The 26,224-nt window shown below is 44.8% G+C and overlaps 1 protein-coding gene across 1 annotated transcript in view; it reads right to left on the bottom strand.

The window, feature by feature from the left end:
- Positions 1-26,224, bottom strand: part of TG (thyroglobulin) — a 270,475-nt gene that overhangs the window by 193,113 nt on the left and 51,138 nt on the right. The window contains exons 21-26 of the mRNA XM_003830086.5: positions 22,778-22,927; positions 18,795-18,965; positions 13,111-13,227; positions 8,356-8,471; positions 6,170-6,278; positions 477-668 (exon numbers count right to left, since the gene is read on the bottom strand). Of these exons, the coding sequence (XP_003830134.3) occupies positions 477-668; positions 6,170-6,278; positions 8,356-8,471; positions 13,111-13,227; positions 18,795-18,965; positions 22,778-22,927 (855 nt within the window). The remainder of the gene's footprint in view (positions 1-476; positions 669-6,169; positions 6,279-8,355; positions 8,472-13,110; positions 13,228-18,794; positions 18,966-22,777; positions 22,928-26,224) is intronic.

Below are 26,224 nucleotides of genomic sequence, written 5' to 3'. Positions count from 1 at the left end.
GGCACGCAATAGATCATTGTTGAATGAATGATGGTGGGAAATGGGAACGAGCTGACATTTTTTGACCAAATATGTCCAGTCCCGGCTTCACAAGTGACACTAAGGTGCTGTGGAAGACACAACTTGGGTCAAATCCTGGCTCTATCACTTTTCAAGGTGTCTGAACGTGAGCAAATGATTTAAATTATCTGAGCCTTAGTTTCTCAGTGTGTAAAACGGAGCTTGCAATATGCCCCGTAAAGACAGCAGAAAGGAATAAACCAGTATTACAAGGTGAAGGGGCCAGCACAGTGTGCGACATGTGGAATGTGAATGTGAGTATCATGTGTGTATTGTGTACTTGACTGCCACCTTCTATTTGGGTGTAGGCACTCACACTGTACTCCCCATGCAGCTCCATGTTGTGTGTCCTGGCTTCTGCATCCCTGTGTGCTCCCCATCCCTTGTTAGGCCCTGGCCCTCACTGCCAACATTACCTCCTTGAACCCGTGTGAGGACGAAGCCATCGCAACACAGATCACGGTCGCATGCAAGAAGACAGAAGAGGTGAGCATCGGTCAGATTGGCTCCTGAGGCTGAGAACACAATGGGGTTGTACAATCCAGAAAGCATGTTTTGGAAACCAGTGGGTTCAAAGCTTTTCTGAAGTGTTGTGGTGGATCCTTGGCCTGGGGGAAAGGCAGAACAAAATTTTAAAAGACCTCAAAACATGGCAGAGTTGGACAGAGCTTACTGATCTCATAGGACAGTTTGTTGACTTAGCTGCAACTGTGCTCCAGGCAGCGTGTGGGCCAAGATGAGATGTTCTCTGTGCCACAAAGCTTCTGGATGTGCCTGTGCATGAAGAGGGTGGGGCCAGCCAAGGCCATGGCCCCAAACCCAGGAGATCGGGACAAATGCCCAACACGTCTTCAAGGGTCCAAAGGGTATGTGTAGAAAATGGCCATATATTTTTATGTTTATTATTACCAGCAAATATGTATTGAGCAGTAAGTATATACACAGACCCTGTGCCACATGCTCTACCTACGTGGTTTCATTTGATTTTCACCACCTTGCTCTGCTATCACAAGTGTTTCTGTCACACAAATTAGTTTAAACATGTGGTAGGGAAGCTTGGCCACTGTAATGCTGAAGTCACATTGCTTGCACTATCTACAGTTTTCTGAGCATGTCATTGCCTTGTGCCACCGAACATCATTAAAGGAACGCTCTGTAGACAAATGCAGCTGAATGCAACAAACTGCAAGAACTCAGGACTGTACACAATACCCATGATCCCACATTCTTCCTCTTGCCTGAAACTGGCCCCACCCAGGGGCTGTCTTCAAAGTGACCATTGCAGAGTTTTCCCTTCCCTTTGTGCAAGCAGCCCTTGTCTCCATAATTCAGCAGCCTCAACCCTTCCTTACACCCTCCCCATCAAGCTACCTTGCCCTTTTACATTTTCAGAAGCATTTCTTTATTATGAATTCAAAACATCTTTTTAAAAACTGTTCTAGCATTTTTAAGTAGAATTGTTAATGTTTTTTTCCATTGGTCTACCTAAAAGTGGCACGGTTTGGGTTTCCCATCCCTAAGTCTAGTTTTCAAATCAGCCCTGTTAATTTTAGAGTGTCACTTTGCAAACATGAGATTTTCCAGGGATAGATATATAGAGCACTATAGCCTAAATGTCTGCCCCATTCTTATGCCCATTTTCCATTTGAGGAAAAGTCTTGACATGCGAACTGTCTGGCTCGGGTTTACACAGCCAGTGAGTGGTGGACAGAACACCAGGGCCTGTGCCCTTCACCACTCTGACCTCCCGTCAGTCTGGCAGATCACCACATCTTATCTGACTCACACAGCTGGACGTCATAGAGAGGTTTTCAGTGTGAGACCCAAGAGCACGAGCTTCAGATCAAACAGATCTGAGGTCACCCTGCCAAGGAAGTCCCTAATTCCTTGGATCCTCAGCCTCCCAAGCTTCCCATCTGTACAATGAGGATGATAATAAGTAATCCTCAAGGACATTGAGCAGGTAAAAAAAAAACATATACGGGGGCCGGGCACGGTGGCTCATGCCTGTAATCCCACCACTTTGGGAGGCCAAGGTGGGTGGATCACTTGAGGTCAGGAGTTCAAGACTAGCCGGGCCAAATGGTGAAACCCCGTCTCTACTAACAATACAAAAATTAGCCGGGTGTGATGGTGCATGCCTGTAGTCCCAGCTACTCGGGAGGCTGAGGCAGGAGAATCCCTTGAACCTGGGAGGCAGAGGTTGCAGTGAGCCGAGATCCCGCCATTGCACTCCAGTGTGGGCAACAGAGTGAGACTCCATCTTAAAAAAACAAACAAACAAAAAAAAAAAAACCCATAGACTGTATATAAAAGGGCTGAACAACAATGAGCCTGCCACTTAGCTTATGCTCAGCAGGTGTTTTACATATCTCCAAAAAGCCAGCGTCTTCTCCCTCCAAGCATTGGCTCACTCAGCCCCTTCTGCCTCGAATGCAAATCCACTCTTCACCAAAGCCCAGCTTTATTTGAAGGGTCCATCTCTGCATTTGTACAGTTAGAATTCATCTCTCTCTCCCTTGATCTCTCATACATTCTTTTTGTGCCTGTACTAAACCTTCTACCGTCCCTCTCCCTGTATTTAAGCTACTTGAGAGAGTCGGCCTCCCCTACAGCATGTGATTCTCCAGTGTTTGATGCCGTAATCATAGCCTTATGTGACTATTTAAAAATCAATGTCAGTTAATCAAAGTTAATATTGCAATAGCAACCTTCCAAATGCTCAATAGTCATGAGTAACTAATGGACAGCACAGATTTGTAGACCGTTTCCATCACTGCCAAAGGTTCCATTGGACGGTGCTGCTCTGGAGTCCAGGGCCACATCTCAGCTCCCCTTGGTATCTTCCACATAGGGCAGTGGTAGAGAGGACCACCTATCCTGAGAGCTTTGCATGGTGGGCTGCTTTTTTTTTTTTTTTTTTTTTTTGAGACTCCTGTTGCCCAGGCTGGAGTGCAGTGGTGCAATCTCGGCTCACTGCAAGCTCCACCTCCTGGGTTCATGCCATTCTCCTGCCTCAGCCTCCCGAGTAGCTGGGACTACAGGTGCCCGCCACCACACCCAGCTAATTTTTTGTATTTTTAGTAGAGACAGGGTTTCACTGTGTTAGCCAGGATGGTCTCAATCTCCTGACCTCGTGATCTGTCTGCCTCGGCCTCCCAAAGTGCTGAGATTACTGGCGTGAGCCACTGCGCCTGGCCGGTGGGCTGCTTTTCATCCTTCAGATCAGAGTTCCAATGTCCCCTCCTCTGTGATTCCTTCCCTGACCACCCTGAAGCAGCTCATACCCGTCTTTACCTCCTCGTCCTGTTTCATTTTCATCCAAGCACCTACTGCCCTCTGAGATGATCTTATTGCTGGTTCTATTCCCCTATCAATCAGTGATTCTGTTTTGCTCACAGATGTATCCACAGTGCCTACAAAAGTGCTTATTGCACCGCAGTGGTAGAAGCCTAGACAATGAAGCAGGCTAGGAAGGCCTTTCAGACTCAGGGGAGGTTCCACTTTGATGTCACATGTAGTAAGATGGTTCCTTTTCCTAGACCTCATCTGTGAGATGAGGGGTTGGGCTAGATAATCTCTAAAGAAACTTTGGGCACTGACATCCTTTGATTCTGAAAGACCCCACGACTCATCCCCCAAGTTGAAGGCCGCAGACGTTAAGTGGGAGTAGGCAGCAGAGGGTATTGGGTGACAGATCAAGCTCTGAGACTCAGGCCCTTTCTTTAGTCCCACTGAAGGTTACTGAAGCTCAGAGATGGGAATGGACATGATTAACTATCTACTGGGAGCTGAAGACGTGTGTGGGTGACTTTCAGAAACTGTGTCCTGTCCTCCTCGGTTGTGACACAGTCCCATTTTACAGAGGAGAAACTGAGTTTCAAGTGAAATAAAGAAGTTGTTCCTGATCAGAGACAGAGCCAGGAAGAGGGAGGTGGGAGTTGGAAGCCAGACCCAACTTACTCCTCCTCTCCTCCTCCTCCACTCCACCCGGGGCTAGAACGGCTGCCGGGCGCATCTTCTGCTTTAAACCAAAAAGCAAAACAAACCCAAAAAAGCAAAACATAGTTCTGCCCTTGATTTAGTTTGGTAACAAGGAATTTTCCCAATTTCCTTTGTAATTTTCCCCCAAAGTACAAACTTTCAGGAGACAAAAAGGAAAAATAAAAATAACAAACACTAGGACTTTCTGTGTGATGTTGAAAAAAAAAAAAACACTTAAACAGAAATACAATTGCATTTTTAAAAAATGTCATAAAAGGGTAAGTCATGATTTTAAAGGACATTTTGGGTAGGGGTTACTGTTCTATTTTGATTTTTATTTTTAGAAAATAATCCCTATGTTTTGTTATTTAAAAAGAAAAACAGGACAGTGAAAATAATTGGAATAAAGATTGCAGCAGAAATTCTAGTGACCCTGGTCACTAGATTAGAGAGATCCGAGTGACCCTAGTCACTAGATTAGAGAGATCCGAGTGACCCTGGTCATAGATTAGAGAGAGCGAGCTCTGCCAGATTCCAATCTCCCAGGCAAACTCTTTGTGAAGTGGGGATGAAGGCATTAGGTGAAAGAAGGACCACAGGGAAAAATACACAAACACTTGTCCCTGCTGTGGGCTCGCAATTGCAACTGAGGTCAGTGCAGCTTTGGGCCTGGGCTGTGGCATCGTCTCCACTTGCTGCTTTTCCTGGCACAAGTCTGAAGCTGCTGGAAGCCCCAAGCCACCTGCCCTGAGTTACGAACCTCAGAGAGTGACACCTGTACTCCCCTTCTCCCAACCCCCAAGTCCCAGGTCAAGCCCCCTTTGGCTGTCATCTGGTGCACAGCCATGGCCTCGGGCCCTCAGGAAACTTTTTAGCAGGAACAAAGATGATTACAGAAATGTTCTACACTCGCTGAGCTTTCCCCATGAGCCCGGCCCTGTCCTAACAGTTTCACATGTGTCAACTCATTCCAATCTGCCGATGACCTTGGTCCACCATGACTCCTGTTTTACTAAGGAGGAAACTGAAGCTGAGAATGTCAAGGAACAGGCCCAAGACCATGCAGCTCATATGTGGCAGAGGAGGGGTTCCACACGGGCAGGCGGGCCCCACCGTCCTCCCTTGCTCTGCAGCCCTTAACAGCTATGAAGGAGCCACAGGTCACAGGTCAGAGCCTGGCCATGGCCCAGAGCGCATGGCTCAGAGCGTGCCTTGCTGGCATGTTTCCTTTCCACCCCACCGGAGAGGAGGCAGGAGGTGAGCAGGGTGGGGCAGAAGAGCGAGTGCAGACCTCAGGATTCCAGGGAAAGAGTTCCTGCCTCTCCCACGTGCCAGCAGCGGCCCAGAGGACTTCCTTATGTGTACATGGGGATTGGAATCCCCTTTGTGCCTTTCTCCAAGCGTTTCCGTGAGTGTGAAATGAAAAGATGAACGAGAAAGGAAGCCATCAACTATACAGTACGACACAGCTTGCTACTCAAAGTGTGGTCCCCGGACCAGCAGCACTGGCACTCTCTAAGGGGTGATTAGAAAGGCTAGATCTCGGCCTGACGCCAATGATTTACTAACTCAGGTTTGCACCTTACAGGGCCTGGGTTCACTGGGAGGAAAACGTCCTGGGAGGGTAGAGATTAAGTGAGGAGAAGGAGAAGCTCTATGAATCAGAAAGCCCGGGAGGAGCAGCTGCTGGGAGCCCAGCACCCAGGCCCCAGCGAGCAGTTTGCCCAGCCTCTTGGGCCGCATGGGCCTTCCAGATGGCACAGGCTGAACTCAGCGGGTTCTGCCAAGATCCTTCACTTCGTAGCTTTGTGTCCACTCTGCAACTTAGCTCTGCCTGCAGAATGAGGCTCTCAATCCTTGCTAGATTGCAATGGGATCAAACCTGATGGCACAAAGGAGAATGATGTGGAAATATCTTTGTAGTCCCAGGGGAGATCAGTGCCTGCCTGAGGAGCGTGCTGTGCTGAGTCTGCCAAAGGATGGAGCTCAGAGAAGCCAGACTGAGGGTGTGGAGTGGGGAGCGGGACAGTCTGGCTCCTCCTCACATGCACCTGCTGGAAACCAGCTCCAAACATGACCGTGTGAAGCCACTGCGGGCCTAAGCCAACCAGCCTGACCAACCTACCCTTTTTCAAATACACAGCTGGAGAATCTTGACCACGGCTCCTCACTTTCACCTGGCAGCGAAGACTTCCAAAGCTGGTGGCCTTTGAGTTCCCCAGTGCATCTTGTTTCTGGAGATGGAAAGATGCTGCATTATTATCCTGCGATATTTTATAATTCAATCCAACAAACATTCATCCAACCCTAACCATGGCTAGGCACCAGGGCTACAAAGGTAAGTTAGTTTCTCCTGGTCTATTGGAGGAGACAGACATGTAAGCAGTAACTTGCAGCCCGGAGTGTTAGCTGCAAAGATACATATAATGAAAGAAGAGGTAATTAGAGAGGAAGGAGCAATTGATTCTATTCAGAAAGAGAAGCTAGAAAAGTTTCCCAGAAAAAGTGAGTCTGAGTGAGGTTCTGAGATATTAATGAGTTTGCTGGGCTGGGTGCGGTGGCTCACACCTGTAATCCCAGCACTTTGGGAGGCCGAGGCGGGTGGATCATTTGGGGTCTAGAGTTCAAGACCAGCCTGACCAACATGTTGAAACCCCATCTCTGCTAAATACAAAAAAAAAATTAATCGGGTGTGGTGGCGTCTGCCTGTAATCCCAGCTACTCAGGAGGCTGAGGCGGGAGAATCGCCTGAACCTGGGAGGCGGAGGTTGCAGTGAGCCTAGTTTGCACCACTGTACTCCAGCCTGGACAACGGAGTGAAACTCTGTCTCAAAAGAAAAAAAAAAAAAAAGAGTTTGCCAGATGGAAACAAGAGAGGGCTGATTTTAAGCAGAGGAAACAGCAGACTCAGGGACCCAGAATTTCATGGGTGTTTTCAGAACTAGGTTCAGTAATTCAGTAATTTTTGGACTGTCAGTTATGAGAGGGGAGTGACGGGAGAGGAGAGAGAGGCTGGAGCTGGCTATGAAAGACCTTACAGGCACTCAGTTTCTATCCAGGGAGTATCTAGAAGAAGGTTCTTAAGCTCGGAGATGGTGAGGTCAGACTTCCAGAGATCTTGCAATTCTTGGCCCTTTCTGATCTCTCTTTCTGACTTATTTTCAGCAGTCTTGCTATGTGGATGAGGTAGGATAAATTGGTGTGTTTTGTTCCCAGTATTTTGCCTTCCCCCTCAAGGGTGCCAAATTTTGAGTTTCCTGTGGGAATTTTTGGAGGACAGGGGCTACAGCAAGGCTGTTTGAAGGCAAGAGCTCTTCTTGCTTTGCAGAAAGCCTGAACTCACTGAAGAGGCAATGGCCTGGGGAGAGGAGGAAGAGCCTTGGAGAGCAAAAAGAAAGAAGAGATTCCCGCAGACCTGAGAAGAGCTCGTGTTTATGCACGAGCACGTGTTTATGAATTGGGAAATTAGGAGACAGGAGACTCCTGCTTTCCACTGGAGGAGGACAGGGTCTAATTATCCTAATTTGATGGTACCACATGAAACTGACAATACTCTACAAGCTTTGACTCACAGAACAGCAATGTTATGTGGTTCTAATATTTAACTTGTTTTCCTTTTTAAGCCACAATTATAGGTTTTTTTGTTTGTTTTTTGATGGAGTCTTCACTCTGCAGCCCAAGCTGGAGTGCAGTGGCGTGATCTCAGCTCGCTGCAACCTCCACCTCCCGGGTTCAAGCGATTCTCCTGCCTCAGCCTCCCCAGTAGCTGGGATTACAGGTGTCCACCACCACACCCAGCTAATTATTTTGTATTTTTAGTAGAGACAGGGTTTCTCCATGTTGGCCAGGCTGGTGTCGAACTCCTGACCTTAAGTGATCCACCCGCCTAGGCCTCCCAAAGTGCTAGGATTACAGATGCGAGCCACCGTGCCCGCCAACCACGATTATGTTTTATTTCTACAATGGGAAGGCATATTCGGGTCTGGGACCCCAAGGGGCAGTGGTGTTTAGGGCCCCCTCACATCTTGCCCACGCTGCCTGATGGGGCAGGCGGTTCTCTCCTGACTGACTCGTCAGGAAGCCACAAGGCTCAAGCAGACGCCCCTTACTCCAGCTTCATCTTGGGTCTGTCTCTGGACTATCGCAGCTTCAATTTGCCAAAGTCCCATTGCTTTGAAGAAATGGAGGTAACAGAGGATCAGCTCTCGACAACCTCATTCCATCGCCTGGCCAGCCTGCTGCCCACTCCTCAGAGCACATCTGACCCACAGCGGATGAGGAGCAGAACCACACGTGGCTGCCCCACCTCACCTGGTCAGAAGTCATGCAGGCAACATTGTCACTTGTCCAAGCATAGAAATCACAGGAAATCTCTGGCTCCATCGTGGACACGGTGAAGAAGCTGCAGGCCTCGTCCTCTGTGCAATCTGCAAGCACCATGGGATGGTCACTCACCTGGCTTTCCCGGGGGATGCTGAGGGCAGAGCAGACACATCCCCCTGCCCCTGCCCCACATGCCCAAACACACACACACACACACACACACACACACACACAAATATGCAGATACACAAATACACACACCCCCCTCCAAATACACAAATATACACACACACAGGCACACACACCTCCAAACACACAAAGACACACAAATATACACCTAAAGACACACAGACACACACAAATATACACCCAAATATACACACAACCCCCCACACACACACAAATATGTGGATACACAAATACACGCCCCCCTCCAAATACATACAAATATATACACACACATGCACATGCACCTCCAAACACAAAAACACACACAAATATACACCTAAATACACACAGACACACACAAATATACACCCAAATATACACACAAAAACCCCACACACAAATACACAAATACCCATCCAAATACACACAAACACACACACACAGCTCCAAACACACATACAAATATACACCAAAATAAACACATACCTCCAAATAAACACCCAAACACACACACAAATACATAGAAATACACATTCAAATACACACACCTCCAAATACACACACACACAAATATACACCCAAATACACCCCCCAAATATACCCCCACAAGCACACATATAAGCACACATTTATTAAGTACATACCATGAACCTCATGCAGTGTTAAGTGTTTTCTGTGTATTGAATCATCGATCCCCCTCTTACAGTTAAGGAACTGAAGCACAGCTCCGTTCAGGCACTTACTCACGGAGGTCACAAAGCTACCAAGTGGCAGAGCTAGGATTGAAATCTAAGTAGTCGGACTTCAGAACTTGTACAGTTACTAAGCTGTATCTGCCTAAATTAAACCTTTTATACATTTTAATTGCTTCTATTCTATGAGGAGCCAAATCTAGGTATCCATTGAGATCACAACTTTGTTCAAGGCTATGTCCCATTTCCATCAGGAGCAGACAGCAGCCCTGCAAGGGATTGAATGATAGAATAGAATCCCCACTTCCTACAGTGAGTGCCCTCTCAAGATGATAGGAGGCCACGTGCTTAATGAGGGCAGGGACCACGGCTGCTTTCTGTGGACACTGTGTGATAGGCATGAAGCATTCAACTGAGTAATATTCATGAATAACAATGGCAATTAATGATGTAACAGGGATAGGAGGTTTTGGTAGAAAATGTAAATTAAGGAGAAAAAGCATACACTTACATATTTATCATTACAAAGCACTTTCACATATATTATTAATACTGATTTTTGCATTAGGTAAGAGGTAAATTTAGAGATGGGAACACCAAGACTAAAAATCAGCACAGTCTGTGGCTGATGGGAGCAAAGCAGTAACTTGAATACCTTTGCAATCCAATTCCTGAGCCCTTCCCACTGTGTTTGCCCAGCTGAAAGGCGAGGGAAAGCCACTGGTATCTGGGATAGAGATGTCTTCCTTTTCTCTAACAGGACATCTCACAAACTGCAGCTCTACTGAGATGACATTCTTGGGTGCAGAGGTGGTCTTCTGGGGGTTTTCATCATCTCCTGATTTTCATCTCAGCATTGTATGGCTGTAATGTCTTCATGAACTAGGCACTGAGAGGTCGATGATGTCATTTTACCCAGAAACTGTGTGGCTTACTCAGAACACCTCCCCCACAAAAAAAATTCTGTTTTAAAATCTTTTTTTGAGACAGGGTCTGGCTCTGTTGCCCAGGCTGGAGTGCATTAGCGCGATCTTGGCTCACTGCAACCTCTGCCTCCTGGACTCAAGCCATCTTCCCATCTTAGCCTCTCAAGTAGCTGGGATTACAGGTACGCACCATCACACCTGGCTAATGTTTGTATTATTATTTTTTTTATTTTTTGTAGAGATGCAGTTTCACCACATTGCCCAGGCTGGTCTCCATCCACCTGCCTCGGCCTCCCAAAGTGCTGGCATTACAAGCATGAGCTACCGTGCCCAGCTCCAAAGAAAATAATTCTTACTGGTCCACTGGCTCATGGCTCTAAAGTTCTCCTGTCCCCTTAACTGAACTAACCTAATCTTCACGGCAAGCAGATCCCTGCTTCGGGCTCAGGGACAAATTCAGTCAAGAAAACAATTAAAGTTCTGGGTCAGTGTTAGAAGGATGAGCACCCTAGACCCTGGTTGGTTAAGTGCTGAACTAGAACCAGGATTCCTACCATGACCCCAATCATAGCTTCCCCTCACGCCCCCAACAATCCACATTTCTCACCTATTCCCGATCATGCTATTTAGTTCTCTAGATGACTTGGTTTTCTTACCAGTCTCCCCTTTCCCCATCAACAATGATATCCACCCCTTCACTGACTCAGTGGCTTTATTTTCCTACCCCTTAAATGGCCCTTCGATCTACCGTAAAACCAGCTTGATTTTTCATTATGGGCTGAATTATGTTTTAAACTCACAATTTGTATCATGTAGTCCTACCCCAAGCACCACAGAATGTGACTGCATTTGGAGTTAGGGTCTTGAAAGAGGTAAATTAAGTGCATAATGAGATCATTAGGGTGGGCCCTAAGCCAATAGGACTGGTGTCCTTATGAGAAATAAAGATTAGGATACAGACACATACATAGGGAAGACCAAGTGAAGTCACAGGGAGAAGTGAGTCACCTACAAGCCCAGGAGAGGGGCCTCAGAAGAAACCAACCCTGCCAACACCTTGATCCTGGACTTCTGGCCTCCAGAATTACAAGAAAATCCATTTTGTTGTTTAAGTCCCCCAGTCTACGGTATTTTGTCCCAGCAGCCCAAACAGACTAACAGTGCTGGATGCCTGCCTGGACCTCTACTCAACCTGCAAATACTGCTTGTCTTGGATTGCTCTGCTCTCGTTTGTCTGATAGGATGGCATCTTGCTGGACCTCCTTGATGTGGCTCTCTTTTCCTAACTGTTGTCTGTTTCCTCTCAGCATATTTTAGACACTGAACTCAGTGGCCCAGTTGGCTAAACCATCTCTGGACATGAACAGACGGACGTGTTTTCCCTGCTTGCCTCACTCCCTAAGATTCTGCATCCTCTTTTGCTTCCCATCCCACCAGTTTGCCCTTCCTTTTTTTTTTTTTTTTTTGATGGAGTTTCACTCTTGATGCCCAGGCTGGAGTGCAATGGAGCAATCTCGGCTCACTGCAACCTCCACCTCCCACCAGGTTCAAGCAATTCTCCTGCCTCAGCCTCCTGAGTAGCTGGGATTACAGGCACCCACCAACATGCCTGGCTAATTTTTTGTATTTTTAGTAGAGACGGCGTTTCACCATGTTGGCCAGGCTGGTCACGAACTCCTGACCTCAGGTGATCCACCCCCGCTCAGCCTCCAAAGTGCTCGGATTACAGGCGTGAGCTACCACGCCCTGCCTGCCCTTGTAACTTAAGCTGTGTCACAGTGCATGCACACATGAGCAGGTATATGACAGTCCTTGTTGAGACAAATAACTGCCAAAGCTGTCCCTCAAGTCTGCCATCCTCATGCTGATTCCTCACATCTACTCATTTGACCACTTGGTTCTGTCCCTCCATTCCTGTCAATATCTCTCATTCTACAAATATTTCCTTCAGCTTCTACTTCATGCCTTGTACTGTGTTTGTGAAACAAACTATAGTGTGCTCACCATAACCAAAGCTGATATCCAAAACAGATTCACACTCAGAGTGTTAATTACTTAATAACTACATCACATGTGGGTACTGAGGCAGGCATAAGGCAGTGTTAAAATGGCAAAAATAGACACTGGGGACTACTTGGGGGGAATACAGAGAGGAGCACAGGGTTGTAAAACTAACTACTGCGACTACGCTCACTACCTGGGTGATGGACTCAATCGTACCCCAAGCCTCGGCAGTATACCACATACCCATATAACAAACCTGCATGTGCACCCCCTAAATCTAAAATCAAAGATGAGATTATTTTTTAATATTTTTTATTTCAATAGCTTTTAGGATGCAAGTGGTTTTGAGTTACATGGATGAATTGTATAGTGGTGAAATCTGAGATTTTAGTGCACCCCAAAGATAAAATCATTTAAAACAAAAAAAGACTGCAGGCTTTGATGTTGTTACTTTGGGTTTGAATTTAAGCCCTGACCCTTGCTGGTTCTATGTCATTGAGCAAGTCACTTACACTCTTAAAGCTTTATTTTTGTCTTCTGTAACTCAGGATAGCAATGGCCACTTTATGGGTGGCTTTGGGATTGTGAGATAATCCTTGTAAACATACATGCTCAATAAATGGCAGCCTTTATTACCACCTCTCTGGCCCCACTGTTAAAATAGGGAGATATAGATCCTGACCTGGACACATAGATCTATGCCAAACTAATTTTGTTCATTTCTACTCCTTAACATGTGCCATGTGGATAGCATACAGTAGATACACTGTCAACTCTGCAATTAAGTTATGAATTGAATATGCATTCTGGAAATCAATTCATTTATAGTGTTTTTGATAAAGTATGTTTTTAAATTATAGTTTTAATGGTTTGATTTGGTTTGTCTCGACAACTCTCAGCAGAGCTTATTTCCACACCTTCTTCTGAGTGCATATCTCCCCACCACTCCTCACCTGTCAAGCACTGCATCACGGGGAACTCAGAATCAGGAACTTTGGATCTGACAGCCACAGGAGCATTGGCGTCGAAGATCACCTTTGATTCTGGAACCTTCTCAAACTTCTGCATCACTGAAAATAAAGCAGATTTAGTAAATCTGACTCAGAAGGGTGTAGGGCATCTGCAGAGAAGCCATAAAGACTGTTAGGTCAAGCAGTCAATACCCATTTGTAGCTCTTGGTAACACAAATGTCCCAGGAAAAGCAATTCTTTAGTAAGGTAGCTCCAACATACTGCTCCGTATCCAAAACTGAGAGTTACAACTTACCAGCTCTCCCTGCTTCTACCTCATTGTCACGAAGTGAGGCGGAAATTTAATGTTAGTCCTTACAACTATTTTCTTCTCATTAACATTGATAATATAAACTTATATTTCTCTGTCCCTATCCTTCAGTGCTAATTACATCATATAACTATTTTACTGGCATTTTCTTTCTGTAAAACAACTTGAATTCTTTCCGAAATGAGGTAAGTTATTTTTTAAAAGACATGTGCATATGTATTTAGGTAAATCTGAAGACATGTCATGTGGCTCAGGCATTTTTAAGATTGTTTAAGTGATTTATTAGCATCTGTTTTCCTAGCTACCATCAACATACTTGAGTTCCATTTGATAGGAATAACAGTCACAAGCTCATAAAACTAGACAAGTGAGGAGGAAGAAATATAATTTCTCAGGGCTATGAGAGTTGGAACTTTTTCTTCACCAAGCAAAAAAGAAAGCATGGAGGCTAACTCTCAAGGAATGAGATTCACCTTCCAAGCCACAAATTCCCAAGAGTGTCAATATCTTGCAGTCTTACAGGTAACTGTCAAAAAGAAAGACTTATGTACAACCTCAAAGGCACAAGAGTATCGGTTTTTTGCAAACATAATTATAAACATATATACAAGCACTAATTATGTACATCCATTGCTTTATTAAAAAAGACATATCTAGATGGGTTTTCATCAAGTCAATAAATTCAAGGCCATCCAAAGTGATCTTTTCTCAGCTTTCATAATAAGTGCAGAAAAAAAATGTTTATTCCTTTTGGCATTGGGTTGAGAGAAGTGAGCATTAATGACATGCTCGGCCAGGCGCGGTGGCTCAGGCCTGTGATCCCAGCATGCTCTAAGCCTCCAAAAGTGTTGATAGAGAAAAGAATTCTGATTTTACAAACTTGCCCATCCATGTTAATTGCTGAAGTTGCCAATTTCATGTGCTCTGCCCACACAAAGCCCTTCTTCTCTCATCTCTTTTTTTATTTTTATACCCTTTAGTAGCTCATTTGTAGAGACTGCAAGCTCCAGTCCAGCAAATGCCATGTTATATTCATCACAGTGTCCCTAAGTCTTGATTGGTACAGACCAGATGCTCAAAATATTCTAGGAGACTAAATAAAATTTGAAAGGTCTTTCAGTTTCTAATTAAATTCTGCCAAAAATACAGTAAATTTAGCACTTCAGTTAGAGAATCTGCTGGTTTTCAGAAAAGGGACACCTTGGTGATAGAGATCTTCACATTTCAGCATTCTGTGAAGAAGCTCATGGCCAAGCAGAACAGAAACAATCCATGAACCAATTTGCCAATGAATTATGCCAACGGAGTCAGTTTGCAGATTTATATATTCTGTTGGTATAATTTCCCATTTATCCAATTTATACTTAACAGCTATTTACAAATGTCTTAAGGAAAGCATAAAAGGTTAACATTAAAGCACAGTATATATTAATATTTCATCTTTTTTTTTGCATAGTTTATTGTGGCTACTTAGGTTCCCATCTCCTTCTAGGGCAAAGGCAATATTCTGATCATATTTGAACCCTCACTAGCCAGGATAGTAACAGAGAGACTACTTTCCTGTATATTGAATGGATGGAGGGAGGGAGGGAGGGAGGGAGAATATGAGGAAAGGAGGGATAGGCAAATGAATGACTAACAAACAACATCATCACAACACCAGGAAACCAGGAGATAACATTATGATGGCACAATTCCAACGTGCACACACATATGCACACACAACGTGCACACACATATTGGAACAGAGGTATGTAAATACCTCTGTTCAGGCACTTGATGTGGTGTATGAAATCTTCAGCATAGGTTGATAAAGATCAGAATTAGGAAAATAAACCTAAAGTTAAAGGGAAGATGAACTGGAAATATTTTCAGCGAGCAAGGTGGAAATATTTTTACTAACTCTGCAAGTAAACAAAGGAAACAGAAGATCAAAGGGAGTGCCAGGAAGCTGCAGCAGGAGAGATTTCAGAGAGAGAGCCAGCAGGCAGTCAGGGAGAGGTACCAACTCAGGAGTGAGCCCTCAGCTCGAGTCCTGATGCCACCACCAGCTCTGTGTCCTTGGATACCTTGCAACCTCTGAGAGTTTCAGTTTTCTGGTTGTGAGGACTAAATAATATAGCATGGAATGGTATATGGTATATGGTAACCACTCAGTAAGTGCTAAGTCCCTCTGTCCCCTGCAGAACACCTTTCCTAAGTCTCAGGGCTTGTAAAATTGATGACAGGAATTGAGGTGGTGGAAGAATCTCCTTCCCTGAAGACCTTTAGGAAATAGTTTCAAAGAATCCCAGACAACTAGAGAAATGTATTCATTCTGTCAAAGAGTACCTATGGCCCTGGAATAGAATAAGAAATAAGACACAATTCTAGCCCCAAAGGAACATATGGTCTAATGAGGTTAAAGCCCAGAGGGGAGGCTGGGATACTGCAAATGGTGCTTTATCCCAAGAGCAGTGAAGAACCACTGAAGAGATTTAAGGGGCATTGCATAAGCAGAATCTCCTTTTAAATAACAGCTCTAGAAGCATCATAGAAAAACTGTTGGACTGAAGCAAGAAGATGAGTTAGGCAGGTATGGCAGTACCATGTAGGTAACAGCGAAGCCTGAACAAAGGAAGTGGCAAGAGGGCTGAGGAAGGAGCAAATTCCTCTCAGGTAGGTACCTGTCTGGGGAGGTATAAGTCCCTTGCTTAAGGACCTAGCCTCAAGGACAAAAGCCTTAAACATTTTACTCCCAAAGAGAAAGTTCCTCTCAAAGGCAATTCTGAGAAGAGATGTGTTGACATCCCAGTGAGGGCCCAGCTTAGTGGCATAGAAATCCCCAGGCATATCCAGAAAGGGAAACTTAAGCTCAGAGCTTTGCATAAGAAGCCAAAGATGCTGAAGCTCTATCTGGAGGCTATTCAGAAGCCAGCGCCTCAGGGAAGCATCATCAAAGTTGTCAAAGCTCAGCTGTGACTCGTGAGCACTTCTGGTGCCACTGATTAAACTGTTCTTTCTGCCCTGAACACTGGGCAGAATACACCATGAAATGCCCTACAAACTGCATAAGACAATCCTCAAGGCTAACCCATTGACAGAGATGCAAAGAGAGCTCAGAGCACGTAAGACAATAATCCCAGGACTGATGGTGATCACCAGGGCCGCAGGGCAAGTTGTATCCTGTAAAGACACAGTCTCCTTCATTTGTGAAGCATCTGGCTAACTGATCTCCCAAAGCACTTTCCTGCTGTACTTCCCCTGTTTTTTCTGCCCAAGAAGAGGGATGTTGGGAAAAAAATAAGACTTTCATTGGATTTGCAATTTATTCAAGAACACACACACACACACACACACACACATGCACACTCCTTAGGACTTCTTAGCACTTCACTAGAGAAGGGAAATGATTGCTCTGAGAATTAGAAAATGAAAATTTCTCACTTGAATTTTCACTAATGTTTTATCCCATGAGCTGTACCAGCTTCCCTGGCGGACAGGTAGGCTATGCATGCGTATGTGTGTGCATGTGAGGATATGTTTATTGAGGAAGCAGGTAAATCTAGGTGGAAACAGATTGGTAGAATGAAGAATACAAAGGTTTGGTAGTTTGACATACACCAATTCAAATTCTAGGTATATTCTATCCTAACTATGGAACCAAGAGAAGTGCTTGGACATTCTTTGCCTCAGTTTCCTCAGCTAAAATATTGGCAATAATATCTACCTTTTAGGACTACCACGGATTCAAATTTGATAAACACATAAAACACCTGGCACACAGTAAGCCCATGTATGTTAGGCCCTCTCCTTCCACAGAAATACTAAGAGACTGGCTTGCTTGGGCTTGTCAAGTGTGCAAAGGTTAGCCACAAGACCTCAAGCAGAGGCAGGTGGCTCTAGGGAAAGGTGGAACAGAGTCGTAAAGATTGAGAAGATATCAGGATTAAGGGACATTGCAGACTGTTTCAGCCTCCCTCCAAGTTTAACAGATGGGGAAACAGGGCAAATACTGTTTCTGAGCCTTCTTATTCTGAGACATTTACTACCGCTGGTAGGTAATGCCATTGCTAAGGCACTCAACACTCTTACAACGGGGGAAACTGATGTCTCCATTTTACAGACGTAGAAACTGCTGAGGGTGAGTGACTTGCCTAAGACTACGCAGCCAGTAAAGGCACCACTGGGATTAAACTACTTCTGATTCCACAGGACATACTCTTCTCTTCTGTTCCTCTGGTTCCCATCACACTATATATTGTAGCATATCTGATGGTTCACCTGGGACTTTCCCATCCAGTATCTCACTGAGGAACTGTACGTCATACAGGGTAGAGCTCAATACATATTTGTTGACATTATAGGTTCATGTTGATTCTCAGGAAATAGACTGAAAGCCGCTGGGGAGACTGAGGATCAGAGGGATTGAGCAACTTGCTCTAGATCACCCAGCAATTAAGATATGGAACAAGGCCTGGCACACAAGTCTTCTACAACAGAAGTCCCCAACCCCTGGGCCATAGACTGGTACCAGTCCATGGCCTGTTAGGAACTGGGCCATGCAGCAGGAGGTGAGCATTGGGAGAGTGAGCATTACTGCCTGAGCTCCGCCTCCTGTCAGATCAGTGGCAGCATTAGATTCTCACAGGAGTGCAAACCCTATTGTGAACTGTGCATGTGAGGGATCTAGGTTGCATGCTCCTTTGAGAATCTAATGACTGATGATCTGCCACTGTCTCCCATCACCCCCAAATGGGACCATCTAGTTGCAGGGAAAAAAGCTCAGGGCTCCCACTGATTCTACGTTATGGTGAGTTGTATAATTATTTCATTATATATTACAATGCAATAATAATAGAAATAAAATGCACAATAGATGCAATGTGTTTGAATCATCCTGAAACCATCCCCACCCTGCCACCTCTGGTCTGTGGAAAAATTGTCTTCCATGAAACTGATCCTTGATGCCAAAAAGGTTGGGGACTGCTGCTCTACAACGTCCTACTGAGGAAGAAATGCTGACTAGATTAGTGAAGGCAAGCTGCCTAGAAGAATGGAGGCCTCCACAGATCTTTTAATATAAAAATTCATCTCTTGTGCATGCTGAAGTACTTAGAAGTAAGGGTTCCTGATATCTGGAATTTACATACCAAATGATTCCAAAAAAGAGAGAGTGAAATGTTAACAATTTTTGGATCTAGGTGATGGGTATTTGTTCATTTTGCAGTTCTTCCAACTTCTACACAGATTAAAATTTTTCAAAACAAAAAGTTAGAGACAAATGCACCTCCAGCTTCTCTCCCTTTCTAAAAAGCCCTTGAGACTACTCCCCAGTCCCCAGGAACCATGATTGATTTCACCCCCAGCACCTACTCAAACACTGTGAGTCCTCAAGTGGGGCCTCTGTTTCCCACCATGGCAGCCTCCGCCCCTCGCCATCCACACAGAAGGCCTTCCCACTGCCCCTGTCCTTCTGGCTGGCTCGATACTGGCCATTCTGGTCACATTGCAGGCCTGCTTCGTTCCTCTGACAGTCTGTGACACCTAGAACCAATAGATTGACATAGTCATGAATAATGGGCCTCTGGAATTCCCCAACTCCTACTCCCAGGCTCTCGGTCATTGACAAGGTGTCCAAGTCACACATCTAACTCAGACATTCCAGCTTAAAACTCTTCAGTGTCCCCACTGTTCTGATCAATAAGGCCCCTGTGATTTGGCCGCCACCCACCCTAAGTTCTGCACACATACCCCATGCTTCACACGCCACCTGCTTCATTCCATTCCTTGAATACACCAATCTCTCTGATATCATTTGCTCCAACACAAGCTTTGCTCATTTGGGCCCTCTTCTGGCCCACAGCTCCCCCAGTCTTTGCTGTGCAAACTCTCCACCACTCACCTGTTTTCATCCCAATTCTCATTGTCTCAGGAAAGCCTTCCTACTATGGTCTAAATCTATGGGTGCCACCTGCCAAAATTCACATGTGGAAACCCAGTGCCCAGTGTGACAGTATTAGCAGGTGGTGCCTTCGGGAGGTGACTAGATCATGAGAGTGGAACACTCATGAATGAGATTTGTACCCTTTAAAAGAGGCCCAAGGGGGCTCATTTGTTCCTTCCAGCATGTGAGGGCACAGTGAGAAGGCGCCATCTGTGATACCTTTATCAGACGCCAAATCTGCTGACACCTTGATCTTGGACTTCCCAGTCTCCAGAACTGTGAGAAATAAATTTCTGCTGTTTATAAGCCACCCAGTTTATGGTATTTTCTTATAGCAGCCCAAATGGACTAAGACATCTCTGGACGTCCCAGCCCAGTCAGGCCCAAATGTTACACACTATCCCAGGGACCCACACCTCTCCTTCACAGCAGGGCACGCTGTTACAATTCCCATTTTCCTGTGTGAATGAACGATTGATGACTGCCTGCCTCCCACTCGATAGACGTTCCAGAAAGGCACAGACCAGGTATGGTTTTGCTCATTATTGTATCCAAATGCCTTGCTCAGTGTCTGACCCATAAAACAAGCTTCCGTCCAAAATCAATAAATGCTAGTCAAATCCATGGATGAATACCTCTATATCCATGTTCAAGCTGTTTCTTCTTCCTAGAAGGCCTTTCTCCACCGGGCCCCCTAGCTAATGTCCCCTTGTCCTTCAAGACCTCTCACAAGCTGCTATAACAGTATCTAATATGTACCTCCATTATACTATTCATTACATCACATGGATATGCTCACACGTTTCTTTTCTCTGTCAGACTCTAAACTCCTTGAGGACAGGGACTTTATCATTACTTGTTTTATTTAATATGTACCCACTATACAGTTGGCAGAAAGCAGGTACTCAATAAATTTTGGATGAATGATATTAAAAGGGAATGCCTTCATTTGGTTCTCCAGGTCTGGGAAGTAGGTGAAAGATAGTATTTTATGGCAGCCCAGAGATTTCATTACATCTGAGTTTCTATATTTCCAGACTATTGGTTATGTGATTCACCATTGATTAATAAGACCTTTTTTGTGGGAGGTTACAAAGGCTATTTTTAAATAGAATACTTTGCATGTCATGCATGCTATACATGAGTTAATACATCAATAAACAAACAAGTAAATGAAGAGCTACTTCTGCTGAAGAGTTATCAGCAGAACCTCAAACATGGTCCAGTGAACCAGCTAAGTTGTAAAATGTAGGAGAAAAGTATAAGCAAGATCAATAGTAGAGACCTGAACTATATAGAGGAGTTGGGATTCTAAAAGCTAACCTAACACCAAAAGGAAATCAAAGAAATATTGTAATCTGGCATTATTTAAAACTTGGCAGACTCTTCTGTCCTGTGCTTCTCTTCAGTACAATTCCATCTAAGAACACAGGCCTGGTAATTCAATGCGGGTTAATGAGTCATAGAGAAGTTTCTTAGGTATGAACAGATCCTTAGCACAGACTCCAACCTTGATCCTAGAGAACCATTCACTAAAATCTCTTTCACTGCTCAGGGAAGATGTTTGGGAGAATGGCAATGATTCAATACAGCTCTCTACTACTGCATGAAAATGCAATCAATGTTCACCCCCAAAATGGGTGGGGAATAAATGCTTATTGTTTATGCTAAACATTTTGATTCCACTTTGCTACAGACTGATTGTTTGTGTCCCTCCCTTACCAAACTTATATATGGAAGCTCTAATCCCCAGTGTGATGGTATTTGGAGGTGAGGCCTTTAGAAAGTAACTAGGTTTAACTGAGGCCATGAGGGTGCAGCCCCCATGATGTTGTTAATGCCCTTATTAGAAAGAGAAGGACAGGAGATTTTTCTCTCTCTTTCTCTGCGTATGTACTAAGCAAAGTCTATGTGAGGACAAAAACAGGAAGAGAGCCTTCAACAAGAACCCAATCATATGGGCACCCTGACCTCAGACTTCCAGCCTGTAGAACTGTGTGAAATAAATGTGTCGTTTAGGCAACCCAGTGTATGGTAATTTGCAATAGCAGCCTGACCTAAGACACCCTTTATTACCACCCTGTGAGTGAGTTATCATTGGCTCCATCTGATACAGGAGGGAGCTGACATTCAGAAGAGGCAGGTAGCTTGGTCTAGGTCACAGTGCCAGTAAGAAGGGAGAGTGGTGATCAAACCTGGTCTGGCTGGTGCAAGCCTCAACCTGTGTCCTCTATTCCTGCCATTTCTGTCATATCCCCTCCGTAAACAAGGCTCAGCACACTACATTAATCTTCTTTTAAGAAAGTGCTTCTCTGGTATTTTGATAGCACTTCAAGTCATCTCAAACTACAAGTACTCAAGTCACTGTGTACAAACTGAGGGTGATGCCCAGATGTCAAGGACACTCTATTTTCCCAGTGAAGAGTTTATTCTCCAGGAAGAATGCCAGACTCTCAGCCTATAAAATTCCTTTTACTTTTATTTTATTGGAATTACTGTTCTATTATTACTGCTTTCCTGACCAGGAAACTGCCCTGAGCAAAGAAAGTATCTTGATCTTTTCTGATGACTTGTTTCAAAAATTCTAGAAATTATTTAGATTGTAAGCACAACAGTTTCCTTCACATTGACACAGTTTCAGACTAACAAGAAGAGATGCACAACAAGGCAAGTTATGGGTCCTTGCTAGGAAAAAAACCCAACAATACCCAGGGGACTATTAAGTAAGTAGGTCGAGTGAAATCACGTGACATATGGGAAGGCCACACGTACATACAGTCCAGGCAAATTCATGCAGCAGAGAAGGAAGATGAGCTACATAGCAGTAATGACTATAGGTGGAAAATATCTTCCATTTTTCAATCTGATAAGGTTGACTTACAAAAATCAGAAGTTTCAGAATCAGATAAAACCAAGATCAAAGACCAGTTACATCATCCATTAGCTGAGTGACTTTGACTAACTTTCTTTTCTTGGAGTCTTAGCTTTCTTATCTGTAAAAGTTGGGCTACTAATATTGGAAGAGGTATTGGGAGCATTGAATGAGGCAACACAGGTAAAATGCCTGGCCCAGGGCCTGGCAGTAGGTAAGTATTCAAAGATGGTGGCCCCTTTGATTATTATGTTGTGTACCCAATAGTTCTCACAGGTAGGCAATTTTGCTCTCCCTGCCATTTCCACCCAAGAGACATTTGGCAATGTCTGGAGACATGTTTGGCTGTCACAACTTAGGGAGGGGTGCTACTGGCATCTGAGAGCTACCAATGCTACTAAATATCCTACCAAGCACAGGCCAACCCTGCACAAAGAATTATCTGTCCCAAAATGTCAATAGTGCAGAGATTGGGAAACCCTGTTGTGTTCCATTTCATTGCAGCGCTTTTCTTTCAAAGAAGCACCCCACAGAACTTACAGTGAGTCTGGCTGAAAGCTCCGGCAGAAATGGTCATTCTGCCCACAGGACATGGGACACAGGCCAAGCTCCCTGCCTGTTCTTGGTAGAATCCAACAGGACAAGGAATGCATTCCTCATCTTGGGAATAGCTTCCTTCAGGACACTTAACTAGAAAAAAACAGAGAAATGATGTTAAAAATCAAGACACATGCTTCACAGTTACAATCCCAGAACACACAGGGTAAAGAAAATCCTCAAACCAGTTCAAGAGCTCATTCATTTAACAAATGTCCACTGAGAACCTACTGTGTCAGACTCTAAGAAGCAGGGAAGCAGCTGTGAAGAAGTCAGGCGAGCTTCCTGCTGTCCGGGAAGTGACATGCTTGTAGGAGATGAGAGGGTCAGACAGGGATTTCAAATATGGGTAAAATAAAGAGGGGGGTTGTTTTACTTTGTTTCTTGGTTCAGAGTTGTGTTCTTGAGAGTTTGCCAAATAACTTCCAGAAGAAGTGAGCTTTTACCCAGTAAAAGGTGGAAGCTAAAATCCTGCTCAATACTGGCAGCACTTAGTCTATCGCCCTGTTACATACATTAATACATCACTTCCATGGAAAGTCTGTATTTTATCCCCATTTCACAGTTGAGAAAGCTGAGCCTCAGACATCCATGCATGACTTCTTTGTATGCTTTTCAGCAAAGGGCAGTGGGAAATTAAATTATAGAATATGCCAAGCACAGTGCAGATATTTTAATCTGTTTTTCTTACAACCCTACGAGGAAGTTATCATCTCCATATAAGACTAGAGAGAACTGAGGTTTAAGGTTAAGGATGGCCAAGCAGTGAGGTGTCAGAGGTGAGATGTGAGCCCCATTCATTCTCTCCAAACCAAAGTCTTTGTTCCTTCCACCAATCCAGCCACCTCCCTCTGGCAGAGAAGTCAGTACCAATGAGTGGGACGTGCTGAGATGGAGCCAATGTTGATTTAGCAACTACTATCTCTGGTCTACGTGTGTAGTTGGCATTTCTGAGTAAATTAGAAACTCGAGCCACATCTTGGAAACTGAACGGTGTGTTTTTTGGTCTGCCCAGAGCAATTAATATCCTCCCTCCGAGAGTGGAGTTTCATTACTTCTATGAGTCAAGTTGGTGATGATTATCTCTAGCATTTCAACCCCAGAACTGTGGCCTTTTTTCAAGTGGCCTCCAAATTCACCGCTGAAGGAAAACAAAAGACTTTCGGCCAACCTGCATTGCCCAGCCTCCAAAAGCCTAGGTGCGGGCAACTAGCAGAAATGAGAGAGCTAGAACTTAACTTCCGCTGCAAATCCTACAGGTCCCAGACTCTCGTCTGTGCTCAGGGAATGCACATGCTGTTTCCTCCCACCGGTTCTCTCCATCTCTGACGTCAAGTCTTTTCCACCCAAAAGGGCACGTTTCTAAGTCAGAATGAGACCACGGCTGCCTTACTGTCAACCTTCCCTCAGGAGAAGGGGCTCTCTCAAGACCATTGGGTCCACTGCCACCAATAGGTGCTGACCCTCAGTTAAATCCCTCAAAATCACTGGAAAATCCTTTAGCCTCAGACCCCTCCTTAATATTAAGCTGGCACAAAAGTAATTGTGGTTTTTGCAATTTAAAAAAAAAAAAAAAAAAAAAAAAAAATTGCAAAAACCGTAATTACTTTTGCACCAGCCTAATAAAATAAGACAGTTATACCTATTTGAGTTTGAGAGTCTCACAGAGCTTTAGGGTCAGGCCACCCCTCCTGCCAACCCTTGTCCACAAACCCCCCAACATTGACAGCCGCATTTCTGCTGAAGAAAGACATCTGTGAGGAACCGTAAATGTCCTTCACCCCTTCGGAAGGTGGCTCAAGCCCACACCTGGGCCTCTCTCTCTCCAGCTTAAAATCCTTCCATGGTCCCATCTCCAGCCCACTCCCCTTGCTGTGCTCCAAGGCCTCTCCTGGCCTGTCCCTGTCTCTCTGGCCCCACTTCCTGTCACGTTTCCCACACACCCCATTCCCCAGCTGTACAAATTATGAGCACTGTTTCCAAACAGTCAGCAACTTCTTGACTCCCTGCATTTATACCAATCTTTCTGGAATGTTCTTCTTCACTTTAGCACCCTCAGCACAGGTATAAACACACACACACACACACACATATACGTGCACAAACATGCACTACCTTCTGTCTGCTCTTGTCTGAGCAACGATTCCTCCTCACCTTTCAAGACTTCTGCCAGCATTTCCTACCCCAGCACACCTGCCCTGACCACCCTGGCTGTGATGTAACAGGCTTCTTCACAGGATGGTCCAGCTGAATACTCACTGACCTCTCCCCAGCCAGGCTGTGAGTGCCTTGAGAGTGGAGCTTTGTTTTTTGCCTCCCTGACTGTGTAACATGGCATATAATACTTTGAAAGTTTGGATGGATGACAGGAAAGAAGAAAAAAAGGAAGTAAGGGAACGAAGGAAGGAAGGAAGGAAGGAAGGAAGGAAGGAAGGAAGGAAGGAAGGAAGGAAGGAGGGAGGGAGGGAGGGAAAGAAGGAAGGAAGGAAAGAAGTAAGGAAGGAAGGAAGGTAGGTAGGCAGGCAGGCATAATTCGTTCAGCAAAAAAAAATCCATAGGGAACCAGCTCTATTAGAAGAAATTATAGTGAATGAGTGAAAGTTAATATCATCCAGAATGGAATATGAAAAATATAGACAATTTCTCAGTTATTCTCCTTCATAAACTAATCTGCTATGAAGTCTGCCAGCAGGTAATTTCAAGGAGAAGCCATATGGCTGGCCTTCAGGCAAGAGGGTGAACAAAACTGACTCTATCAGGGCTGCAAATAAGGTCTCTGCTCCCTGGCCGTCACCAATTCCCTGGATCAAGGCTGCTGTGCCTACATGAGTCATGAGCGATGGACTTTCCTACTGGACCTCTGAGTCACTGCCCTCCAAGGGGGCCATCCTGATTAGCCCTCCTCCAGCATGACACAGAGAACCCTGCTTTATTGCCACAGGACAGTACTCTGCTTGTAACATCAAGGCCGTGTCCCAGATATGTTTTCAAGGGAAAAGTGCCAATAAGAATAGATACAAAAATGAGTAGGTGTGATTTCACCAAGAACCTCCTTGTTGAGAAGGGAGACGTGTGATGCAGAGGACAGAACAAAGAACTTGGAGGCAGACAGAGTTGGATTTAGATCTCAGCACTGCCAACTTTCACAACAAACCATTTGCCAAGAGTTTACTAAGTGCTGTGCTCTGCATTATTTCATGCTGTCTAAACAACAATAGGTATTACCCCAGGCAATAAGTATTATTATCCCTATTTTTCAGAAGATGTCTAGTGAGAATAATGGACTTTCTCCAGGATCCACAATGAGAAAGTGTTGGAGCTAGGACTCGAACCCGGGTCCACCTGACTTCACAGAGCAGTTTCCTGAAGCTGTGTAGCACTATAGGCCCC

This window comes from Pan paniscus, chromosome 7 (genome assembly GCF_029289425.2).
Source record: "Pan paniscus chromosome 7, NHGRI_mPanPan1-v2.0_pri, whole genome shotgun sequence".
NCBI classification, from domain to species: Eukaryota; Metazoa; Chordata; class Mammalia; order Primates; family Hominidae; genus Pan; species Pan paniscus.
This window is presented reverse-complemented; position numbering and strand designations above follow the sequence as displayed.